General features: G+C 41.2%; 1 protein-coding gene across 15 annotated transcripts in view; it reads left to right on the top strand.

Annotated features, from left to right (window-relative positions):
• The window catches only part of LOC140629069 (centriole and centriolar satellite protein OFD1-like), a 57,798-nt gene extending 51,298 nt beyond the window's left edge, over positions 1-6,500 (top strand). For 3 of the 15 annotated variants that reach the window (XR_012026928.1, XR_012026930.1, XM_072818467.1), the window contains 3 exons: positions 2,159-2,316; positions 6,032-6,099; positions 6,387-6,500. Coding sequence is in view for 9 of the 15 variants with exons in the window: in XM_072818467.1 (XP_072674568.1) it covers positions 2,159-2,316; positions 6,032-6,099; positions 6,387-6,405 (245 nt within the window). In the remaining 6 variants the exon portion in view is untranslated. Of the gene's footprint in view, positions 1-2,158; positions 2,434-3,080; positions 3,171-5,139; positions 5,398-6,031 lie in introns of those variants that run through there. The other 12 variants (XM_072818459.1, XM_072818465.1, XM_072818462.1 and 9 more) reach the window with 8 other exon arrangements.
• Positions 6,501-26,453: the final 19,953 nt, after the last annotated feature.

Genomic DNA, 26,453 nt, shown 5'->3' with positions numbered 1-26,453 from the left:
CAACTGAGCAGACAGGTGTTCTGTTTCTGACACATAATGTAGATTGTAATAAATGGCCTTTTATTTTTTTTTAATTTTTATTTATTTATGATAGTCACAAAGAGAGAAAGAGAGAGAGAGACACAGGCAGAGGGAGAAGCAGGCTCCATGCACCGAGAGCCCGATGTGGGACTCGATCCCGGGTCTCCAGGATCGCGCCCCGGGCCAAAGGCAGGCGCTAAACCTGCTGCGCCACCCAGGGATCCCAATAAATGGCCTTTTAAATTACTGTTAAATAGTGTGATCATGTTTTGATCATTGGGAAAGTCTCTAACATTTGTTGTTTCACCTCTTCATCTGGGTTTTGCACCAGATGAAAAGTGAGAAATGAGAAAGCCCCAGACTTGCTGTCTTGGTGACAGTGGAAACACTTTTTCCCTTTGCTCTTAAATCCAGGGTGTTTTCAGTACACTACTAGGCAAATACAAAGTACACCTCCGGGGAAGAAGCAGCCTTTTTCTCTTCATCTGTTTAAAGTAGCTCCCAAACAGCATTCTTATGCTGGCATTTCTATTTTGTGTGAGAGTGTGATACATTGAGGAGTAACCCTCCTTCCCCCAGTGGGGAAGAGTCTCTGTCATTACATATGGAAATGGTCAGCGGCATCCTTTGGGATTTGAATTTCATGACCAGAATTAAGACTGTCTTGTTCCTCTCCTATTAGTAAAACAAACTTTTTTGCTAGTGACTTAGAACAGGGCACTGCAATGAGTTTTGAAGTCCCGTGGTGAATCTGTGAACTTGTTGTTCATTAGCATTGCTGGGGAAAGTTGAATTTAATAGGCCAGGGCTGGGGGGGAAAAAGTCAGCACAGTCTTCTGTGGGACTGAGATTCGATTCAGCATGTGAGGTGTGGAGACCTGTGGTGCAAGCTTAAGAGAACAAACAGTTAAAGTGTGGTCCTTGAGCAGAAAGGACAGAAGCAGAGAGACGCTGCTGTTTTGCATATGGGTTTTGACAAGGCAGGTACAAAGTACTGTGTGAATATGGAGCTGGAATGGCCAGTTGTCACTTTAGGAACAAGGAGAACCTTGCAGAGGAGGTGGCATTTAGGTAAGGGCTTGCACAGTAGGTAAGGTTTTGGGAGAGGAAGGCAGCACATTTGGTTAAGGAGACTGAAAAAAAGGGCATGGTGAAAGTCTGATGCATCTGTACTCAGGTAACTGAGAGCTCTCTGCTCTATAGGTGGAATGTTTCAAATGGAAAGCTATAGTGATAGAGGAAGGCAGTCTGGAGAGAAAAAGGCAGATTGTAAGCCTAAACCACTATGGGCTTGGACTCCTCCAGAGCAGAGAATATGCAGAGCAGATCTGGGAAGTGACTGGTGGTCACAAAGGTGAAGGGGGTTGCTTGAAGGCAGGGAAGCCAGTGGCATGGAGAGCATTGCCTAGGTGATTTCTGCTGCCCGGGTTAATGGTGATAAGGACCCTCACTGCTGCAGGAGGAGGATGAAGAACCTGTAAGCCCTGGTGGCCAAGTGGAAAAAGCACGATTGAAAGAACAGAAATAAGTTCAGTATGAAGCAGGGCTGTGGGGGTCTCTATGTGTTGATGGCAGGAAGCCCATTGGAAAACAGGATGTGAAGAAACCAGGAGAAAGGTCAGGACTAGAGAAGGAGGTGTGGGAAGGTCTTAGGATCAGCCTGGAGAAAGTTGGCAGCAACGGCAAACTGGCTAGAGCAGAGAAAAGCGGGGTACGCTTTTCCTCAGGCAGGAGAGACTGGGACCCCTGCATGGAGCAAGGGAAGAGTCAGGAAAATGCTGTGCAAATGAAGAGGCAATAAGGGTTAAGTCTGAGTCCTAAAGCTGAGGGGGAGGGCAGAGGCAGACCCAGAGGGTGAAAGCTGAGACTGGGGTGTGTGTGTGTGTGTGTGTGTGTGTGTGTGTGTGTAAGAGTTGATGTCATCGTATTATGGGTGACTTGTCCTCGTCTCAGCAAAGCAAAAGTCAGGGTGCAGTGCAGGAGTAGATTTGGGGGCGCCAAGATGGAGCAGCTTAGTTCTCTAAGAACCAAGAGGTCTTCGTGAGTCTTGGCAAAGGCCCCTGCAAAGCAGTCGTGCATTCATTTGAAAACTCTGATGCTGGGAAAACTAAATGTTCTCTCTTTTCTGTCCCATTAGGCATAGATCAGAAACAAATGGAGGAACAGAAGGAAGAAGAAAAAATATGGGAAGAGCACATGAGAGAATGCAGGCAGAGAGAAGAAAGAAGGCAGAATGAGTGGCAAGAGGCTTCGGAAAGGGAACGAAGAGAACTAGAAAAACTGAATCAAGAGCAGGTACCTGCTGAGTACCTGCAAATTCTCCAAGCTGCCTTTCCCATGGTACACCTTCAGGAAATACCTTTGCTCAGGGACGTGGGTCCTTAGTGTGGCCCAAAGTTGTAGGAGTGGCAGGTAACTTTGTTGATGGTTTGGTTTTGGTTTTCTTACCAAACAACATTATTACAGTATTATTGACTATATTCCCTATGCAGTACTCCAAATCTATGTAACTTCCTTATATTATGACAGGAAGTGTGTACCTCTTAATCCCCTTTATCTCTTTCACCCATCCCCCTACCCATCTCCTTCCTGGTAACTACCAGTTTGTTCTCTGTATTTGAGTCTGGGTGTTTTGGGGTTGTTGTTTATGTGTTCATTTGTTTTCTAGATTCCACATATAAGTAAAATCATATAGTATTTGTCTTTCTCTGACTTACTTCACTTAGCATAATATCCTCCAGGTCCATCCATGTTGTCCAGCCACAGTTGGCAAGATCTCATCCTTATTATGGCTGAGTAATAGTGTATCATGTATGTACAATACCATGCTTTCTTTATCCATTCATCTATCAATGGATACTGTGTCATTACCTATGGAAGTCTTACAGCTTCCATATCTTGGCTATTGTAAATAATGCTGCAATAAACCTAGCGGTGCACATATCTTTTCAAATTAGTGGGGGTTTTTTGCTTGGGTAAGTACCTGGTAGTGAAATTACTGGATCAGATGGTAATTCTATTTTTAATTTATTGAGGAACCTCCATCTTGGTTTTCACAGTAGCTGTACCAGTTTGTATTCCCACCAACAGTGCACAACGGTTCCTTTTTCTCCACATCCTCACCAACACTTGTTTCTGACAGGGGTCAGGTAATATCTCATTATACTTTGGATTTGTATTTCCCTGATAGTAAGTGATGATGAGCATCTTTTCCTTTGTTAGTTGGCCATCTGTGTGTCTTCTTTGGAGAAATGTCTTTTCAGGTCCTCTGCCCATTTTTAATTGGATTGTTGGGGTTTTTGGTGTTGTGCAAATTCTTTATATTTTTGGATATTATCCCTCTTGGATATATCATTTGCAGATATTTTCTCCCATTCAATACATTGTTTTATTCTTTTGCTGATGGTTTCCTTCACTCTGATGAAGCTTTTTATCTTGAGGTAGTCCCAATAGTATTTATTTATTTTTTGCTTTTGTTTCCCTTGCCTCAAGAGACAGATCTAGAAAAATGCTGTAGTATGTATGTATGTATGTATGTATGTATGTATTTATTTATTTATTTATTTATTTCCTTTTGCTTCCCTTGACTTAGGAGACATATCTAGAAAAATGTTGCTACAGCCAATGTCAAAGGAATTACTGCCTGTACTCTCTTCTAAGATTTCTGTGGTTTCAGGTTGCGCAGTTAGGTCTTTAATCCATTTTGAGCTTATTTTTAAGAAAGTAGTCAGTTTCATTATTTTGCATCTTACTGTATGTCCAGTTGTCCCAGCACTGTTTATTGAAGAAGCTTTCTTTTCCCTGCTGTATATTCTTGCCTCTTTTGTTGTAGATCAGCTGACCCTATAAGCATGAGTTTGTTTCTGAGCTCTATTCTATTCCATTGACCTATGTGTCTATTTTTGTCCCCATGCCATACTGTTTTGATAACTACAGCTTTGTAGTATATCTTGAAATATGGGCTTGTGATGCCTCTAGCTTTATTCTTTTTCAAGATTGCTTTGACTATCTGGGGGTCTTTAGAGTTTCCAGAAAAATTTTAGTGTATTTAGTATTATTAAAAGCCTAATGTAGGCATCCCAGTCTTTTCCTTTGCTTATTAAGAGCACTGAGATAATGCTGTGTATAAATAACATAGACCTTAGAAGTTCAGCAACAAAGGGGAGCTTTTTTTTTTTTTTTTTTTTTTTAAATTTTCATTCATTTATGATAGTCACAGAGAGAGAGAGAGAGGCAGAGACACAGGCAGAGGGAGAAGCAGGCTCCATGCACCAGGAGCCCGACGTGGGATTCGATCCCGGGTCTCCAGGATCGCGCCCCGGGCCAAAGGCAGGCGCCAAACCACTGCACCACCCAGGGATCCCCAAAGGGGAGCTTTTTCAAGCTCATTTGCAGCATTCTTATCTGGTCCTGCAAATAAGCCATAAAGGAGGTGGGCTTGGCTTTGCTATAGGTCTTTTTAGATGGGGTTTAAAGAAGACTTCCAAGGTCAGCTAGCTGGGACTGCAATAACCCAGGGAAGTGACTCCTGGTCAACAGTGGCTTCTAGGGACTCCCCTGCCCTCTTTCTTCCTCTGGTTCTCTTTTGGCCTTCCATGTCCTGATTGGTCCCAGGTGTGTGTATTACTCTGGCCTCTTCACACACACAAGTCTTACTGAAATTCATCTTCCATATTGATGTTCCTTGGACTCCTGGTTAATTTGGTGTAAAGCCCAGGACACTTCAGGCAAATTAATCCCTTCCTTCATTGAGATGACCTGTTTGGGATGCCTGAGTGGCTCAATTGTTGAACATCTATCTGCCTTTGGCTCAGGATGTGTTCCCAGAGTCCTGGGATTGAGTCCCACAGTCGGCTCCCTACGAGGAGCCTGCTTCTCCCTCTGCCTCTGTCTCTCTCTGTCTCTCATGAATAAATAAAATCTTAAAAAGAGAGAGACAGACAGACAGAGATGACCTGTTGGTCCCCCTTTGGTAGCAGTGACTTCAGTTAAATAGTTCTTTGGGATGCAGATTGTACTTAAAGGATCAGGATTGTATTACTATGCCTTTTTTAAACACTTAAAAGTTGTTTTAATGTATTTGTTTATTTTCTTTGTTGGTGTCTATCTATTCCACAGAGGATGGTTGAAGAATCTTTGAAGATTGAAATGGAAAAAAGAGTTAGAATTGAGTGTTAAAGAAATGAAAAGCAAATTTGTTTATAATGAAAATCCTTTAGTAAAATACCTGAAAATTATTCAGCAGGATCAAGACCAAGAGACAGCAGATAGGGTGCTGATACTGTGGACTGGCCTGTGGAGGAGGGTGCCAAGGGATGTTTTGGTTTGTTTGAAAGCTGTAGAACCCAAGTCTGCCTTCTCCATTGGAGACAAAAGGTAGAAAGCATAGAAAATCCATAGTCCAAATAAAGCCTTGAGTCTTTTTGGTACATTACAGTTGTGACAACAAAATTTCATCACTTTGCTTAGGTAAAGATTGAGGAGGTTTTGATTTGTCAAATTTTATAAAAATTGGGATGTCTCTCATTATTCTAAGAAGAAGAAGAAGAAAGTAGTGCCATCTGGGTGGCTCAGTCAGTTAGACATCTGCCTTCAGCTCAGGTCATGATCCCAGAGTCCTGGGATTGAGCCCATCTGCCTGTTTCTCCCTCCCTCTGCCTACTGCTCTGCTTGTACTCTTTCTCTCTGTCAAATAAATAAAATCATTTTTATAAAAAAGAATAATTTTAAAGAATAAGAAAGAAATATAATGAAAAGTCTGCCCATGAATAATGAACGCATTAGTACTGAGACCTCAATATTTTACTTAAGTCACACACTGTATGTTGAGAATGCATACCAGGTACTTTATTTTGATGTGCTTGCTGAATTTTATGTTTAAAAGTCACCTGTTTTTTAGACTCTTAAATTGCATGTTTATATCTCAAATTAGTTCTTACAGAAATCAAAGTTTTAAATAAAATTGATACATAAGTAATTTCAACCGTTTTTTTTTTCATCTTTGTATCAGAGTTCAAAGAAAATTATCAGAGAAGGCTCAGAAGTGGACAAACTACCATCTGCTGACAAAGACAAAAGGTATGATTTCCTCAACATGATGTTTTACACAAAACTTTATATTGCTGGTGTGTCAGCCAAGCTTGTTCGGATATTTAAGTCAGCCTGTGAGAAACTAGCGGAACAATCAAACTTTACTTTAAAAAAAATGTATTGCATTTTTTTAACTTGTGAAATTGCTTCTGAGACAAATTGTAATAAGCAAGGGCAGAAATCCCTCAGAGAAGGAATGAGAACATTATAAAGATCCCTGAATAACCTTGACAAGAATTTAATAAATCACAGTTTTTTTTCTTTCCCTAATTTAGTTTCACGAGCTTTTCTTAAGAAGAACTGGATGACTTTTGTTAACCATGTTTGCTGGCTTATGAATTCTCTGTAACAAGACAAAAATCTCAATAAAAATTATGTGTGTAATCACATGGGATTTTGTTTCTCCTAATTTTGTTTGGTATCATAATATATAAACCAAAAATTATCCAATTGAGTAATACCTCTTTAAATTTCTCCTTTTTTAGGCTCTGCATGACATTAGAATGAGGTTTTCTTTCCCCTTCTCCATTTTCATTATAGCAATATTTACTTGGGGGATCCCTGGGTGGCTCAGCTGTTTAGCACCTGTCTTTGGCCCAGGGCGTGATCCTGGAGTCCCGGGATCGAGTCCCACATCAGGCTCCCTGCATGGAGCCTGCTTCTCCCTCTGTCTGTGTCTCTGCCTCTTTCTCCCTCTCTCTGTGTATCTCATGAATAAGTAAATAAAATCTTAAAAAAAAAAAGGGTTATATTTACTCGAAAACTTATTGATCAAGTTCCAGGCCTCCATTTGGAAGTTTCAGCTGTGTTCCTTTCCTCTGCAGAGTTGGCTACCCCCATCACATAGGAGACCATATTCCCCAGCACTCTCCATCTGAACTATACCTGAAAATAAGGACACAGGTTTTTACATTCCAGGTGTCAGAAATAATGCAATATACCCTCTGGTCATTATTTTTCACATCTTTTTTCTGAGAGTGAACATGACCCCTTCTTAGATGGGTGAAAAGAGAAGGCACTGTGTACCAAGTACAATTTTAAATCTTTATTAACTCATTTAATTTCTTTTTTTTTTAACTCATTTAATTTCTTATATCACCAATACAAAGCATGTATACTGCGACTCTTCACATCTTATAGATGAGGAAATACGAGGCACAGAGAGTGAGTGACTTGACCAGGGTCTCATAGCCATCAAGTTGCAGAGCCGGGATGTATATTGTGGTGGAGACTAATGCTGCCTCTAAGCTGAGCTATTCTGGAGCTGCTCCTGTGGAGGATATCCCACAACTTTCAGTGGGTTGCCCGTTGGATGTCCGTTTCCCGAATGACCTTTAGAAACCAGACATCAAACAAATAAGATACCTGCACTCTCATGCCGCATCCACAGAACTTTCATCATCTTTGCACATCTGCACCTCACAGTGCAGCATCTTGTGTGTGGGAGCATCTTGGAAAAGCTTCTATGACACTGTCAGTATAGTCACCAAAAAGTGTCACACAGAATAGTCCTGAGGGTGACCACCACCCAGCGTGCCTGGACTGGAGTAGTTCCCTGGGAATGAGACTTAAGTACTAACTGATGGTCCTCCAGCTCTTAACACAGGATGGGGTTGTCTGGTCCATCTTTTCAGTGAGGTCCCAGAGATCATTTCCATGTGCAAACAGTAGGGTTGTATTGGTTTTGCCAGTGATACCTAGTAGGTCACTGAGTTCTCACAAAGTGGGAAGGTGATTTTTTTTTATTGTTGCTTAGGCTGCTAAGGAATTTTTCATGGCAGTATACCTTTGAAAGTATTTGAAGAAATAAGTTGTCTAGGCCTCATCATTATCACACTTAGCATATCAGACATGAGTCCTGTTGCCACAAGGAACTTGGAATCTTCTCTTCCAACAACTCATAATGTCTTTTTTTTTCTTTTAGCTTTCAGGTAAAATTGACCTATAACACTGCATGACCTTAAGGTATAGAATGTGTTGATGTGGTGCACTTACATATTGCAAAATGGTGATCACCACAGTGTTAGAAGACACCTACGTCATATCACATAATCACCACTTACAGTTAAAACATAGCAACTTTCAAGTATATGATATAATATTAACTGTAATCACTAAGCTGTACATGAGATTTTCTGAATTTACTTGTAACTGGAAGTGTGTGCTCTTTGACCAACCTCTCGACCTTATTCAGCTCCTTGTAACCACCAGTATAGTCTGTTGCTATGAGTTCACCTTTTTAAGATTACCCATGTGAGAACATACAGTATTTGTATATCTTTGCCTTATTTCACTTAGCATTCTGTCCATTTGTGTTGTTGCAAGGAGCAGGATATCCTTTCTCCTGGCTGAATAACATTTCATTGTGTATACATATATACATATGTATATACATATACATTATATATATACCACATCATCTTTACTTATCCATCCCTTGATGGTCACTTAAGTTTCCGTATCTTGACTATTGTGAATAATATTCAGTGAAGATGGCAGTCCACATCTCTTGAAGAACCTGTTCTCACTTCCTTTGGATAAGTATTCAGAAGTGAGATTGATGGATCACAGGGTACTTCTAGTTTCTGATTTTTTGAGGAACCTCCATACCATGTGGTTAATGGCTGCACCAATTTATATTTCCACCAACAGTGCACAAAGGTTCTCTTTTCTCCACATCCTCACCAACACTTGTTATCTCTTGTCTTTCTGATGGTTACCATCCTAACTGGTGTGACATGATGTCTCACTGTGGTTTTGACTTGCATTTCACTGATGATGAGTGATGTTGAGCACCTTTCCATGTATGTGCTATGTTGTCTTTGGAAAAATGTCTGTTCAGGGGTGCCTGGTGGCTCATGTGGAGCATGTGACTTTTGATCTCAGGGTTGTAAATTTGAGCCCCTGGATTGGGTGTAGAGATTACTTAAATAAATAAAATCTTTTAAACGTTCAATTCTGCCTATTTTTAAATTTGTTTTTTGCTCTTCTGACATAAGAGTTCTTATAGATTTTGAATATTAACCATTTATCAGACACATGGCTTGCATATACTTTATTCCACTTGGGACAGGTTGTTCTTGACTTTGTTGGTAGTGCCTTTGCTGTGCAGAAGATTTTTAATTTGATGTAGTGTCACTTGTTTATCTTTGCTTCTGTTGCCTTTTATTTTTGTGTCAAATCCAAAAAATCCTTGCCAAGACTCATGTCATAGAGCTTACCCTCTTATGTTGTCTTCCATGAGCTTTACAGTCTCAGGTCTTAAATTCAAGTGTAATCTATTTTGAGTTGCTTTTAGTGTATGGGGTAAGATAGGTGCCCAGTTTCATTCTGCATGTGCCTATCCAATTTTCCCAATACCATTTATTGTAGTTTCTTCCCCTTTCCTTCTATATATGAATGAGTTTATTTCTGGGCTCTCTATTGTGTTCTATTGATCTGGGTGTCTATTTTTAATACCACTACTATACTATTTTTATTATTATAGCTTTATGCTGTAGTTTGAAATCTGAATGTGTGATGTTTCCAGCTGTTAAGTTTGCTTTAGCTATTTGAGGTTTTATTTTATATTGTGGTTTCATACAAATTTTATGATTGTTCTTTCTATATCTATGAAAGAATCCCTTGGGAATTTTTTTTCCCCCCTTGGGAATTTTGATAGGGATTGCATTGAGTATATTTATCACTGTGGGGAGTGTAACATTTTAAGAATATCATTCCAGTCCGTGAACATGGAATATCTTTCCATTTATTTGTATCTTCAGTTTTTTCAGTGTCTTATGGTTTTCAGATTTTTAATTTCTTTGGTTAAACTTACCCCAAATTCTTTTTGAAACTATTATAAAAGGTCCTGTTTTCTTGATTTCTCTTCTGATGCTTCATTGTTAGTATACAGAAACGCAACTGATTTCTATTAATTTTCCATCCTGAAGCTTTATTGAATTCATTCTTGGTTTGAGCATTTCTTTTAGTGGAATCTCTAGGCTATTTTATGTATAACATCACGTCCTCAGCAAATAGAGATCATTTTACTACTCTTTTATTTGGATGGCTTTTCTCTTCCTTGCTTAATTGCTCTGGCTTGGTACTCAAGGACTATGTTGCATAAAAGCGCAAGAGTGGGCATCCTTGTTCCTGATTTTGAAAAACTTTAGGCTTTCCACACTTGAGTATCCCAGCTGTGGGCTTTTTGGATATGATCTTAATGGTGTTGAGGCATGTTCCTTGTGTATTCAGGTTTTCGAGAGTTTTTTATCATGAAATGATGTTGAATTTGTGAAATGCTTTTTCTGCATATAATGGAATGATTATATGACTTTCATCCTTTGTTTTGTTGTAGTTCATGTATTGTTCCTGTATTGTGGAACATTGATTGATGTGCAGATGTGAATCATCCTTGAACCGCATATTAAATAAGGAATTTAGAACATGTTCAAATCACTATAGCATTAGCAGAACGAAAGCATATTTAGTAGTTTATCCTTTCGATTAGGACAGAATGCATTCTATGTACTTGGAATGTAACACAGAACATTGAACCTAAGTTGGGACTCATTTTAATGCAAAAAGAAATTTCCTAACTCAAGGTGACAAATTGCAGCATCCTTCTGGGAAATCCCATATTCGGGAGGATGATTTGGAACAGGAACAGGCTTAAGAGAGGCAGCTCTATTAATTTAATATCAGCCTACAGAAAAAAAAAAAATCTTCCTGAAAGCAAGACCACGCCAGAGGGATTGTTGTGGAGCTACCAGGAAAGCATCCCCAGGGAATAGCTTGAAATGGGCTATTGTTAGGGTGCTGGGTACCTTTTCTGTCCGGCTTTGTTCAGCATTTTCCTCGGCAGCAGTTTCCATGGCGGGCTTCTTGCCGTCCCCAAAAATGCTTTTGCCCCAGTGCCCCGGCTTACACTCCCTGCTCCGGCTCGGCTCTTGGACGCGCGGAGGCCGCTTCCTCGCGCCGCCGCGTGACTCAGGGTTTGCTCTTCCCCACGGCGGCCAGCGGGAGGCCGGAGGCGGAGCCTTGGTGTCCCCGGGCCGGCTGCTCCATGACGCCGGCGGTCACGCATCAGTGAGCGCTCCTGTAGACGACAGCGAGTCCTGTGCCCCGGGCCTCTGAGCCGCCTCCGGCTCCGCGCCCGCCCACCGCGCCCGCCCAATGCTAATCGGCCATCCCGGGGAAGAGCGGCTCAGTGACCGCTCTGGCCAGGAGCTGGCGGGGGGAGGGGAGGGCCCCCTCCCACCGGGTCACGCAGTGGGCGGCTGACCCGTTCGCTCCCGGGATGCTGCAGGGCTTAGTCACCCGCAAACCCGCCACTCCCATCCTTTCTTCAATGGGGTAGAGACGGGGGGGGGGGGGGGGCACAATCCCTTCATGGGGTGTCACACTCTTGATTGCAGTTCATCCATCCCGACGCTGCCACCGTCTAGGCGGAGAACTAGACCATGGCCTGTACTTTACTCGCTTTCTTTAGTATTTATCTTTCATGCAATGGATTGACTGATTTTAGAATATATACTGGATATAGGTTTTTTTTTTTTTGAGATTTTATTTTTTTTCAAGATTTTATTTATTCATGAAAGACAGAGAGAGAGAGAGAGAGAGAGAGAGAGAGAGAGAAAGGCAGAGGCAGAGACCCAGGCAGAGGGAGAAGCAGGCTCCACACAGGTGGCCTGACGCGGGACTCGATCCCGATCTCCAGGATCACACCCTGGGCGGAAGGCGGCGCTAAACCGCTGAGCCACCCGGGATGCCCTGGATATAGATAGTTTGATTTTAATAAACATTAGGAAACAAAAAATACACAAAAGCTAAGAAAAGTCAAACATGGATAGAATAACAACAGTGTAGCAATGCAGTATAGAATGAATTTCTTGCTCTATAGCTAACAGATGTGATACAAAAAAGGCTCGTCTAATTGACAAAAATCCACGTGTCTCCCTAAAAAAATTACCAGAATATGCTACAAGTATCTCTAGCTAATATTCCGAAGGATTCTTGGAATGAATCTCAAAATAGAGTGGGTTGTCTTATCAAGATGGTTACTTCTATGTGAAACTTTATTAACTGGAGCTCCTCATTCAAAGTCACCAGTGTTTTAACATTCTTCATATTCAGTATAAAGGCTATTTTCCCAATTCTATGATTTACATTGATTTTACAACCTTTCTTGCATACCCAGATACTAACAGACCATAGTTCGCAGCCCATCTAAGCATATCAGCTTTTATCGTTGCTTTCAGCCAGCTTCCACATTTCACAAATTTCTGCTCAATGTTTTAAATATTTTATTAACTTCATAGTTATTAACTTCATAAACTGAGGGGGAAGGGCAAGATGGCGGAAGAGCAGGGTCCCCAAATCACCTGTCCCCACCAAATTACCTAGATAACCTTCAAATCATCCTGAAAACCTACGAATTCGGCCTGAGATTTAATGAGAGAACAGCTGGAATGCAAAAGTGAGAAGAGTTCAGGCTTCTATCAAGGTAGGAAGACCGGGGAAAAAGAAATAAACAAACAAAAGCCATCCAAGGGGGAGGGGCCCCACGAGGAGCCGGGCTAAGGCCGGGCGACTGTCCCCAGGACAGGAGAGCCCCATCCTGGAGAAGCAGGAGCTGCACCAACCTTCCCGGGCGGAAAGGGGCTCGCAGGGAGTTAGAGCAGGACCCCAGGAGGGCGGGGATGCCCTCGGGCTCCCTGGGACACTAACAGACACCTGCGCGCGCGTGCAGGAAAGCACGCCGAACTCCCTAAGGCCTGCAGCGAGCACACATTGACCCGGGAGCAGCTCGGAGGGGCACGGGCGGCGGCTCTGCGGAGGGGGCTGCGCGGCCCCAGGAGCAGCTCGGCGGAGGCGGCTACTGCAGAGGAAGAGGCTCCGTGGAGTGGGGGTGCCCAGCCGGGAGCACGAATCCAACAGCGCAGTCCCGGGAGCACAGGGCAATGGGGACACAGCCGAGGATCCGGCCTCCCACCAGGACAGGCAGAGGCCAGGAGGGCCCAGGCAGGAAGGACGCTCCTGCCCAAACTGAGCAGATCAGCGGCCTGGCACCAAGCATCCAGGCCCCTGCAGAGAGAGCTCCTTCGTTACTGCCGGATCTCAATCCAGGGCTCCAGAGCTGGCCCCGCCACTGTGGTGGTTCCTCCTGGGGCCTCACGGGGTAAACAACCCCCACTGAGCCCTGCACCAGGCAAGGGGCAGAGCAGCTCCCCCAAGTGCTAACACCTGAAAATCAGCACAACAGGCCCCTCCCCCAGAAGATCAGCTAGATGGACCAGTTCCAGGGGAAGTCAAGGGACTTAAAGTATACAGAATCAGAAGATACTCCCCCGTGTGTGTGTGTGTTGGCTTTTTTTTTTTTTTTCTGTTTGCTTCCCCCAACCTTTTTTCCTTTCTTTCTTTTCCTTCACTTTTTTTCTTTTTTTCTTCCTTTTGTCTTTTTTCTTTTTCTCTTTTCTTTCCTTCTTTCTCTTCTCTCTTTTTCTCCTTTTCCCAATACAACTTGTTTTTGGCCACTCTGCACTGAGCAAATTGACTGGAAGGAAAACCTCACCTCAAAAGAGAGAATCAGAAACAGTACTCTCTCCCACAGAGTTACAAAACTTGGATTACAATTCAATGTCAGAAAGCCAAGTCAAGAGCACTATTATAAAACTACTGATGGCTCTAGAAAAAGGCATAAAGGACTCAAGAGACTTCATGACTGCAGAATTTAGATCCAATCAGGCAGAAATTAAGTATCAGTTGAATGAGATGCAATCCAAACTAGAAGTCTTAACGACGAGGGTTAACGAGGTGGAAGAACAAGTGAGTGACATAAAGGACAAGTTGATGGCAAAGAGGGAAACTGAGGAAAAGAGACAAACAATTAAAAGACCATGAGGAGAGATTAAGGGAAATAAACGACAGCTTGAGGAAGAAAAACCTACGTTTAATTGGGGTTCCCGAGGGCACCGAAAGGGACAGAGGGCCAGAATATGTATTTGAACAAATCATAGTTGAAAACTTTCCTAATCTGGGAAGGGAAACAGGCATTCAGATCCAGGAAATAGAGAGATCCCCCCTAAAATCAATAAAAACTGTTCAACACCTTGACATTTAATAGTGAAGCTTCCAAATTCCAAAGAAGAGAAGATCCTTAAAGGCAAGAGACAAGAAATCCCTGATTTTTATGGGGAGGAGTATTAGGGTAATAGCAGACCTCTCAACAGAGACCTGGCAGGCCAGAAAGGGCTGGCACGATATATTCAGGGTCCTAACTGAGAAGAACATGCAACCAAGAATACTTTATCCAGCAAGGCTCTCATTCAAAATGGAAGGAGAGATAAAGAGCTTCCAAGACAGGCAGGAACTGAAAGAATATGTGACCTCCAAACCAGCTCTGCAAGAAATTTAAAGGTGGACTCTTAAAATTCCCCTTTAAGAAGAAGTCCAGTTGAACAATCCACAAAAACAAGGGCTGAATAGATATCATGATGACACTAAACTCATATCTGTTGATAGTAACTCTGAACGTCAACTCACTTAATGACCCCATCAAAAGGTGCAGGGTTGCAGACTGGATAAAAAAGCAGGACCCATCTATTTGCTGTCTACAAGAGACTCATTTTACACAGAAGGACACCTACAATCTGAAAATAAAAGGTTGGAGAACCATTTACCATTCAAATGGTCCTCAAAAGAAAGCAGGGGTAGCCATCCTTATATCAGATAAACTAAAATATACCTCAAAGACTGTAGTGAGAGATGAAGAGGACACTATATCATACCTAAAGGATCTGTCCAACAAGAGGACTAAACAATCATCAATATATATGCCCTTAATGTGGGAGCTGCCAAATATATCAATCAATTAATAACCAAAGTTAAGATATAGTTAGATAATAATACACTTATACTTGGTGACTTCAATCTGGCACTTCCTACACTCGATAAGTCTTCTAAGCACAACATCACCAAAGAAATGAGAGCTTTAAATGATACACTGGGCCAGATAGATTTCACATCTATCTACAGAACTTTACATCCAAACTCAACTGAATACACATTATCTCAAGTGCACATGGAACTTTCTCCAGAATAGACCACATACTGGGTCACAAATCGGGTCTGAACTGATACCAAAAGATTGGGACGTCCACTGCATTTTCTCAGACCTTAATGCCTTGAAATAGAACTAAATCACAACAAGAAGTTTGGAAGGACTTCAAACACATGGAGGTTAAGGACCATCCTGCTAAAGGATGAAAGGGTCAACCAGGAAATTCAGGAAGAATTAAAAATATTCATGGAAACTAATGAGAATGAAGATACAACCGTTCAAAATCTTTGGGATACAGCAAAAGCAGTCCTGAGAGGGAAATACATCCCACTACAAGCATCCATTCAAAAACTGGAAAGAACTCAAATACAAAAGCTAACCTTAAACTAAAGGAGCTAGACAAAAAACAGCAAATAGATCCTACACTCAGCAGAAGAAGAGACTTAATAAAGATTTGAGCAGAACTTAACAAAATCAAGACCAGAAGAACTGTGGAACAGTTCAACAAAACCAGGAGTTGGTTCTTTGAAAGAATTAATAAGATAGATAAACCAATAGCCAGCCTTATTAAAAAGAAGAGAGAAAAAAAAAAAGAAGAGAGAGAAAACTCAAATTAATCAAATCATGAATGAGAAAGGAGAGATCACTACCAACACCAAGGAAATACAAACGATTTTAAAAACATATTATGAGCAGCTATATGCCAATAAATTATGCAATCTAGAAGAAATGGATGCATTCCTGGAAAGCCACAAACTACCAAAACTGGAACAGGAAGAAATATAAAACCTGAACAGGTCAGTAACCGGGGAGGAAATTGAAGCAGTCATCAAAAACCTCCCAAGACACAAAAGTCCATGGCTAAATGGCTTCCCAGGGGGAATCTATCATTTAAAGAAGAAACCATACCTATTCTACTAAGGCTGTTTGGAAAGATAGAAAGAGATGTAGTACTTCCAAATTCATTCTATGAGGCCAGCATCACATTAATTCCAAAACCAGACAAACACCCCACCAAAAAGGAGAATTACAGACCAATATCCCTGATGAACATGGATGCAAAAATTCTCAACAGGATACTAGCCAACAGGATACAACAATTTGTTAAGGAGATTATTCACCATGACCACGTAGGATTTATCCCTGGGAGAGAAGGTTGGTTCAACACTCGTAAAACAATCAATGTGATTCATCATATCAGCAAGAGAAAAACCAAGAACCATAGGATCCTCTCATTAGATGCAGAGAAAGCATTTGACAAAATACAGCATCCATTCCCTGATCAAAACTCTTCAGAGTGTAGAGATAGAGGGAACATTCCTCGACATCTTAAAAGCCATCTACAAAAATCCCACAGCAAATATAATTCTTAATGGGAAGCACTGGGAGACTTTCCCCTAAGATCAGGAACAAGACAGGGATGTCCACTCTCACCACTGCTATTCAACATAGTACTGGAAGTCCTAGCCTCAGCGATCAGACAACAAAAAGATATTAAAGGCATTCAAATTGGCAAAGAAGTAGTCAAACTCTCCCTCTTCGCCGATGACATGAAACTCTACATAGAAAACCCAAAAGCCTCCACCACAATACTGATAGAACTCATGCAGCAATTTGGTAGCGTGGTAGGATACAAAATCAATGCCCATAAATCAGTGGCATTTCTATACACTAACAATGAGACTGAAGAAAGAGAAATTAAGGAGTCAATCCCATTGACAATTGCACCTAAAAGCATAAGATACCTAGGAATAAACCTAACCAAAGAGATAAAGGATCTATACCCTAAAAACTATAGAATACTTCTGAAAGAAATTGAAGAAGACACAAAAGAGATGGAAAAATATTCCATGCTCATGGATTGGCAGAATTAATATTGTGAAAATGTCAATGTTACCCAGGGCAATTTACACGTTTAATGCAATCCCTATCAAAATACCATGGACTTTCTTCAGAGAGTTAGAACAAATTATTTGAAGATTTGTGTGGAGTCAGAAAAGACCCCGAATAGCCAGAGGAATTTTAAAAAAGAAAACCATATCTGGTGGCTTCACAATGCCAGATTTCAGGTTGTACTACCAAGCTGTGGTCATCAAGACAGTGTGGTACTGGCACAAAAACAGACACATAGATCAATGGAACAGAATAGAGAATCCAGAAGTGGACCCTGAACTTTATGGTCAACTAATATTCGATAAAGGAGGAAAGAGTATCCATTGGAAGAAAGACAGTCTCTTCAATAAATGGTGCTGGGAAAATTGGACATCCACATGCAGAAGAATGAAACTAGACCACTCTCTTTCACCATACACAAAGATAAACTCAAAATGGATGAAAGATCTAAATGTGAGACAAGATTCCATCAAAATCCTAGAGGAGAACACAGGCAACACACTTTTTGAAATTGGCCACAGAAACTTCTTGCAAGATACATCCACGAAGGCAAAAGAAACAAAGGAAAAATGAAGTATTGGGACTTCATCAAGATAAGAAGCTTTTGCACAGCAAAGGATACAGTCAACAAAACTAAAAGACAACCTACAGAATGGGAGAAGATATTTGCAAATGACGTATCAGATAAAGGACTAGTTTCCAAGATCTATAAAGAACTTCTTAAACTCAACACCAAAGAAACAAACAATCCAATCATGAAATGGGCAAAAGACATCAACAGAAATCTCACAGAGGAAGACATAGACATGGCCAACATGCACATGAGAAAATGCTCTGCATCACTTGCCATCAGGGAAATACAAATCAAAACCACAATGAGATACCACCTCGCACCAGTGAGAATGAGGAAAATTAACAAGGCAGGAAACAACAAATGTTGGAGAGGATGCGGAGAAAAGGGAACCCTCTTCCACTGTTGGTTGGAATGTGAACTGGTATAGCCACTCTGGAAAACTGTGTGGAAGTTCCTCAAAGAGTTAAAAATAGACCTGCCCTATGACCCAGCAATTGCACTGTTTTGGATTTACCCCAAAGATTCAGATGCAATGAAACACCGGGAAACCTGCACCCGACTATTTCTAGAGGCAATGTCCGCAGTATCCAAACTGTGGAAGGAGCCTCGGTGTTCATCGAAAGATGAATGGATAAAGAAGATGTGGTTTATGTATACAAGTGAATATTACTCAGCCATTAGAAACGACAAATACCCACCATTTGCTTCAACGTGGATGGAACTGGAGGGTATTATGCTGAGTGAAGTAAGTCAATCGGAGAAGGACAAACAGTGTATGTTCTCATTCATTTGGGGAATATAAATAATAGTGAAAGGGAATAGAAGGGAATGGAGAAGAAATGTGTGGGAAATATCAGAAAGGGAGACAGAACATAAAGACTCCTAACTCTGGGAAATGAACTAGGGGTGGTGGAAAGGGAGGAGGGCAGGTGGTGGGGGTGAGTGGGTGACGGGTACTGAGGGGGACACTGACGGGATGAGCACTGGGTGTTATTCTGTATGTTGGTAAATAGAACACCAATAAAAAATTAATTTATTAAAAAAAAATAGACCTGCCCTACGACCCAGCAATTGCACTGTTGGGGATTTACCCCAAAGATTCAGATGCAATGAAACGCCGGGACACCTGCACCCCGATGTTTATAGCAGCAAGGTCCACAATAGCCATACTGGAAGGAGCCTCAGTGTCCATCGAAAGATGAATGGATAAAGATGTGGTTATGTATACAATGGAATCTTCTTCAGGCCTCAGAAAGTACAAATACCCATCATTTGCTTTGATGTGGATGGAACTGGAGAGTATTATGCTGAGTGAAATAAGTCAATCAGAGGACAAACAGTGTATGTTCTGATTCACTTGGGGAATACAATAATAGTGAAAGGGAATAGAAGGGAAGGGAGAAGAAATATGTGGGAAATATCAGAAAGGGAGACAGAACATATAGACTCCTAACTCTGGGAAACGAACTAGTGGTGGTGGAAGGGGAGGAGGGCGTGGTGTGGGAGAGAATGGGTGTCATATGAGCACTGGGTGTTATTCTGTATCTTGGCAAATTGAACACCAATAAAAAATAAATTTATTATTAAAGAAACCTGTGTTGAATATTAAGTGATCTTAAATTAAATGAGTTTAAATTTCAAAAAAAAAAAAAAAAAAAAAAGGAAAGAAAGAAAAGAATAGACCCTGAATAGCCGGGGGAATTTTAAAAAGGAAAACCATAGTTGGGGGCATCACAACGCCAGATTTCAGGTTGTACTACAAACCTGTGGTCATCAAGACAGTGTGGTACTGGCACCAAAACAGACATAGATCAATGGAACAGAATAGAGAATCCAGAAGTGGGCCCTCAACTTTATGTTTAACTAATATTTGATAAAGCAGGAAAGACTATCCACTGAAAAAAAGACAGTCTCTTCAATCAGTGGTGCTGGGGAAATTGGACATGCACACGCAGAAGAATGAAACTAGACCATTCTCTTACACCATACACAAAGATAAACTCAAAATGAATGAAAGATCTTAAATGTGAGACAGGATTTCATCAAAATCCAGAGGAGAACACAGGCAACACCGTTTGTGAACTTGGCCACAGTAACTTCTTGCAAGATATATCCATGAAGGCAAGAGAAACAAAAGCAAAAATGAATTATTGAGGCTTCATCAAGATAAGAAGCTTTTGCACAGCAAAAGAAACAGTCCACAAAACTAAAAGACAACCTACAGAATGGGAGAAGATATTGGTAAATGACCTATGAGATAATGGGCTAGTATCCAAGATCTATAAAGAACTTCCTAAACTCAACACCAAAGAAACAATCCAATCATGAAATGGGCAAAAGACATGAGCAGAAATCTCACAGAGGAAGACATAGACATGGCCAACAAGCACATGAGAAAATGCTCCGCATCACTGGCCATGAGGGAAATACAAATCAAAATCACAATGAGATTCCACTTCACACCAGTGAGAATGGGGAAAATTAGCAAGGCAGGTAACAACAAATGTTGGAGTGGATGTGAAGAAAGGGGTACCCTCTTTTTGGTGGTTATGTGAAGTGGTGTGTCCACTCTGGAAAACCGTGTGGAGGTTCCTCAAAGAGTTAAAAATAGACCTGCCCTACTACCCAGCAATTGTACTGCTGGAGTTTTACCCCAAAGATGCATATGCAATGAAACGCCGGGACAGCTGCACCCCGATGTTTATAGCAGCAATGTCGACAATAGCCAAATTGTGGAAGGAGCCTCGGTGTCCACTGAGAGATGAATGGATAAAGAAGATGTGGTTTATGTATACAATGGAATATTACTCAGCCATTAGAAATGACAAATACCATTTGCATCGATGTGGATGGTACTGGAGGGTATTATGCTGAGTGAAATAAGTCAATCGGAGAAGGACAAACATTATATGGTCCCATTCATTTGGGGAATATAAAAAATAGTGAAAGGGAATAAAGGGAAAGGTGAAAAAATGAGTGAGAAATATCAGAAAGGGAGACAGAACATGAGAGACTGCTAACTCTGGGAATAGAACTAGGGCCAGTGGAAGGGGAGGTCGTTGGGTGGGGGTGACATTGTGACGGGCACTGAGGGGGGCACTTGATGACATGAGCACTGGGTGTTATTCTATATGTTAGCAAATTGAACACCAATATAAAATGAATATTAAAAAATTATTTAAAATTTAAAAAATAAAAAAATAAAAAATAAGTCTGTGTCTCTCATGTAGAAAGCCAGGAAAAGAGAAGATTTTGGTAGGCAAGGTTAGTAGATAGGGTAGGGATGCTGGTGAGGAAACACCCCAGACTGAGGTGACTCCCGTTTACAGCCACATCTTTAATGCAAATACGAAAGTATCTGTGGGTGAGAGAGGAGTGAGAAATTACCAATGGGAATATCCAGAATCACCGCATATGTACTCCTTTTGGAAGGAAAATTTACTTTTTCTTTGAGCGTCTTGAACTGCATCTGCCAATTTCAGAGAAGGTGGCTGCAATTTAGCAGAATGAAATGTGTCTGCTGCATGAAACCCAGACATCATTTAAATTCAAGTGTAATGATAGAATTACAGTTATGGAGGGAAAACTGAATGGGGAAAGATCAGAGAGAAAAACAAACCATGAGAGAATCTTAACTCTGGGAGAGGCAGAGTCGCTGGAGGGGAGGTGATGAGGGGATGGAGTAACTGGATGATGGGCATGAAGGATGGCACATGATGTGATGAGCACTGTGTGTTGTATGTTGGCAAACGCAATTTAAATGAAGGAAATAAACTTTAAAAATATATTAAATAATGCTTCTAAAAAAGAGAATTATGGTTCTGTGACAGGCTTTTTTTTTTGGAGCTACAAACTAAAGTGTGATAAGCATTGTGTTACCTATCACATGATTTAAAGCTATTCCAAATGGAAAGAAAAAATACTATGACAAAATGTTAACTTGTCTAATTTTTGGATAACTTACAATTTACTCTAAATTAATCTAAATGAATGAAAATTATTTAGACTTATTTATACTTGTGATAATGATGCTATGGCATTGTGAATGCACAGAGTAAGTCCTTTGTTTTAGAAGAACACTGAAGGGATGCCTGGGTGGCTCAGTGGTTGAGCGTCTGCCTTCGCTCGGGCAGGATCCTGGGATCCCAGGATCGAGTCCCCCATCAGGCTCGCTGCATGGAGCCTTGCTCTCCCTCTGCCTGTGTCTCTGTCCCTCTCTCTCTGTTTGTGTGTCTCTCATGAACAAACAAAATCTTTAAAAAAGAAATAGAGAAAAGCAGACAGAAGATGACAGACTTCCAACTCTGGGAAATGAACTAGGGGTGGTGAAAAGGGAGGTGGGTGGGGGGTGCGGGTGACTGGGTGACAGGCACTGAGGGGGGCATTTGATGGGATGAGCACTGGGTGTTATTCTATATGTTGGCAAATTGAACACCAATAAAAAATAAATTTATTTATAAAAAAAGAGAAAAAAAAAAGAAAGAGAAACATTGAAGAACTTGAAATATAATATGGGTTTGTTCCAACTTTATTTCAGTGTAATCCAGGAGCATTAAACTGGCCATGACTTCTAAGATTATTGAACCTCCCTGATGGAGTTTATACTATTGTGATTATGATGATTTCTTATAAATGCACAGTTTATTTTTTTAATTTTTGAAAAAGATTTTTATTTATTTATTTATTTATTTTTATGATAGTCACAGAGAGAGAGAGAGAGAGGCAGAGACACAGGCAGAGGGAGAAGCAGGCTCCATGCACTGGGAGCCCGACGTGGGACTCGATCCCGGGTCTCCAGGATCACACCCTGGGCCAAAGGCAGGCGCTAAACCGCTGCGCCACCCAGGGATCCCTGAAAAAGATTTTAAGTAACCTCTACACCTAACATGGGCTGAAACACCCAACTCCCACCACCCCTACCCTGTCCCAAATCAGGAGTTGCCTGCTCTGCCAACTGAATCAGCCAGATGTCCCCATAATTTGTTTTTTAGTTAAAAAATCCACCCATGCTAAGTGGGTGATGGGTATTGAGGAGAACACTTGTTACGATGAGCATTGCGTGTTATATGCAAGTGATCAATCACTAAATTCTACACCTTAAACCAATTACTATCACGTTAGCTAACTCAAGTGTAAACAAACACTTGAAATTTTAAAAATTGTGTTGGGGGATCCCTGGGTGGCGCAGCGGTTTAGCGCCTGCCTTTGGCCCAGGGCACGATCCTGGAGACCTGGGATCGAATCCCACATCGGGCTCCCGATGCACGGAGCCTGCTTCTCCCTCTGCCTGTGTCTCTGCCTCTCTCTCTCTGTGTGTGAATATCATAAATAAAAATAGTAATAATAAAAAAAAAATTGTGTTGGAATTTAAAGGTCGGCAACAAGCAAATCTTTCTATCTACCAAAACTCTAAGAAAGGATTTACTATGTAGAAAGGAGCATCAAAGGAAATTCTGGGAAGATGATCGTGCTGTGTTCTGATATGGATTGCATGAGTGTCATTACCTTTACAAGAATTCCTCAGTCTGTATTTTTTTAGTTTTTGTATTTTTGTTTTGAGGAATTTAACACCATGTTTGAAGAAGTTTACTTAAAAAGTAATGGATAAGTGTCCATCCATACATAGACAAATGGACAAACAAAACTGGTATACAAAGGACTATTGTTCAACCTTAAAAGGAAAGGAAGTTCTGACAGATGCTTACTGTAGGAGTCCACTTATATGTGTTATTTAGCCAAATTTGTAGAAAGTAGAATAGTGGTTGGCAGGGACTGGAGCAAAGGCAGTCTGAAGAGATCATAAAGTTCCAGATGGTGGTGAAGATTGCCCAACGATGTAAATATCCTGTACGCTTAAACATGGTTAAGAGTAAATTCATGTTATTTTTTATCACATTTTTTAAAAAGGAAAAAAAATAAAGTGTAATGGGTTGTTCTGAGTGTTTGAAAACTTTCATAATAAAATTTTATAGTTAAAGGTAAAAGGAAACTAAAATCTAAGGAAACCCTTGTATATTAAACATAACTTCCTACGACATCAACATATGAAACCAGAAGCACCTGCTTGGAGGCCACATATCCTAAACCTAATACAAACTACAAACAGATTGTCTGCAACGGCCCCATCCTCCCAGTTTTCTACGTCCTGCTAATTCCCTAGTCTGAGTCATTATCAAGAAGGCTGTGAATTTATTCTCTCAACCTAGGGACAGAAATTTCATGGAATCAACAGATGTAGTCGCAACTCTGAAATGCGTGTACTGGAGGAAGTCACTGTACCCTTAACCGATCATACCCTTTATCCTCACTCCAGACCTCACTTGGCTGTGTTTATTTGCCTATACAAGCCTAATGGCCCGAGTAAGCAAATTAGTGAGGAGGCTGATGTCATCACTGTCAAGTACATGTTAGGAACAAGAGAATCTGGTTTCAAGCCAAGTTTTTGGCACCCCAGCTCTTAACACTTGCTCATGCACAACCTTTTTCACCTTGCAAAGAATGTATAAAAACTTAAAAAAGAATGAGTAAAGGAGGAAGTAGAAGTTAGATCAGAAGGGTAAATGGAAAAGATTATAAGGTTTGAGGGATTCTGGTAATAACACCATTAACAAAGGACACTGGCAAAATTTTAAGCAGAGGAAAGACTCACCTTGACTCTCGTTTCAAAATCCTTGAACAGAATCTTTTAAATCTCAACCTGATCCAGACTCCCCTGCAACCCTAAGCACAGTTATCATGATGTTTAATTCTCATGTGTCAATTTAAGTGGACAAGATGCCTCGAAATTTGGTCAAACATGATTTTTGGAGGTATTTGACAAGGGGTTTCTGGATTAGCTTAATGTTTGAATTTGTAGACTAAACGTGACAGATTGTTTTTTTAAACATGGATAGGCCTCATCCAACTTGTTGATGGCCTGAATTGAACAAAGGCGCTGGGCTTGTCTCAGTCTATGTTCAAGCTGGGACAGGAGTCCTGCCCTGCTTTGGACTCAGACTCCTACTGGAATTTATACAGCAGCTTTCTTGCTTCTCAAGTCTTTGGACTCATGCTATACTGTTGGCTGTCTTGAGTCTCTGGTTTGCAGATCTGGACTACAGAGCTTGGATTTTTCAGCCTCTGCAAGTATATATGGAGCATGGGATATACCCCTTCCAAGATGAGTAATAAATGGTTGCATGTGGTCTTTCAAGTAAAGAGGATTCATAATGCCTACTGATTTATGAATTTTGAAGCCAACATACTAGCTTTTTTGGTGTGTTACTCTGACCCAAGAAGCTGCTAGTTTTAGGGGAACCCAGAATAGGAGAAAATTCCCCAACAGTTCAAGCCTGAGAGTTGCTCTGCCATGGGACACACAAGGTAGCCGACTCAATGGTGCTTGGAATGTTAGTGGCAGATAGGGATACTGTTTGGAGCCTTTGGTAGGACTGTACATTTGAACTAGAGTACAGGCCCTTAGAATTTTGGAGAAAATCCATGCCATCTTTACTCTCCCTTTGAGAAGCAGCTTTTGGTCTGCTACTGGGCCTTCAGAGAGACTGAACCATATAGGAACAGGACCATGAACTGCCATGTAATCACACATGTCCATTATGAACTGGGAGTTACCTGACCCATGAGCCATAAAGTTAGGGATGCACAGCAACAGTAGCATCCATCAAATGGAACTGGTATGTATGAGATCAGACCCAAGAAAATTGTAAAAGTACAAGGAAATTAAGTGAATTGGCCCAAATGCCTGTGATCCACACTCCTACTATATATACTGCCTTCTATCTCCCATTCTGTACCAATGGCCTCAAGGGGGTTACCTATGAGCAGCTGACAGAGAAAGACTCAAGCCTGGTTCCAGACGGTTCTGTACTATATGCAGGCACCGCCAAAAAGTAGACAGCTACAACACCAAAGCCCCTCTCTGGCACATCCCTGAGTAAATGGTAAAGGAAAATCCTGCCAGTAGGTTGAAGAGTGCTGGGTAAGGTTTCATGAGTGCTATTCTTAAATACCCAAGTGGTACCAATGAAGAGGACAGTCTTTTACTGCCACCTTCTGCTATGTGGCGGAAGTGTTTGCCCAGCATCACTTGCAGGGATAGCAGTGAGACTCCTTCTGTCAGATTTAACAGATAAACCCCCTCAATGGTAGGAGGCCGGAAGACTTTTGAGGAAAAGAACAAGTACACCTAGGTGAACTGAGGTGGGGTGAAGCAAGAAAGATGTGCTCAGCCAAATAATTTCACCAGTAAGTATATATGTAATATGCCTTAAGGCACTGGCATTGCAATCCAGGAGAGCTTTTGTAAGAGCACTCCTTCTGTAAGAGCACTCCTCTTACAGAACCATTTTGTAGACAATCTCAATGCATCAAGTGACGAGCGATGGGGCCAAGTTTTAACAGAAAAAAATTTCAGGAAGCTAAAGTACATTGTCAAATAATAATAGTATATGTATGTACAACACATACCACATGCTAAGTACTAACCACCTTATAGTCATTAAATGTTTTCTAGCTTTCCCTTGTAACAAACCTTTATTCCTTTATTTTTTCCACATGTGGAACTAAGGCACAGAATAGTTAAGAAATGTGAGACTGGGGATCCCTGCGTGGCTCAGCAGTTTGATGCCTGCCTTCAGCTCAGGGTGTGATCCTGGAACCCTGGGATTGAGTCCCACCTCAGGCTCCCTGCATGGAGCCTGCTGCTCCTCCTCTGCCTGTGTCTCTGCCTCTCTCTCTTTCTCTGTCTCTCATAAATACATAAAATCTTTTCCTGTGTCTCTGCCTCTCTCTCTCTCTCTCTGTCTCTCATAAATACATAAAATCTTAAAAAAA

Source organism: Canis lupus, chromosome Y (assembly GCF_048164855.1).
Source record: "Canis lupus baileyi chromosome Y, mCanLup2.hap1, whole genome shotgun sequence".
NCBI lineage: Eukaryota > Metazoa > Chordata > Mammalia > Carnivora > Canidae > Canis > Canis lupus.
Note: the sequence above shows the minus strand (reverse complement) of the source record. Positions and strands in the feature narration are given on the sequence as shown.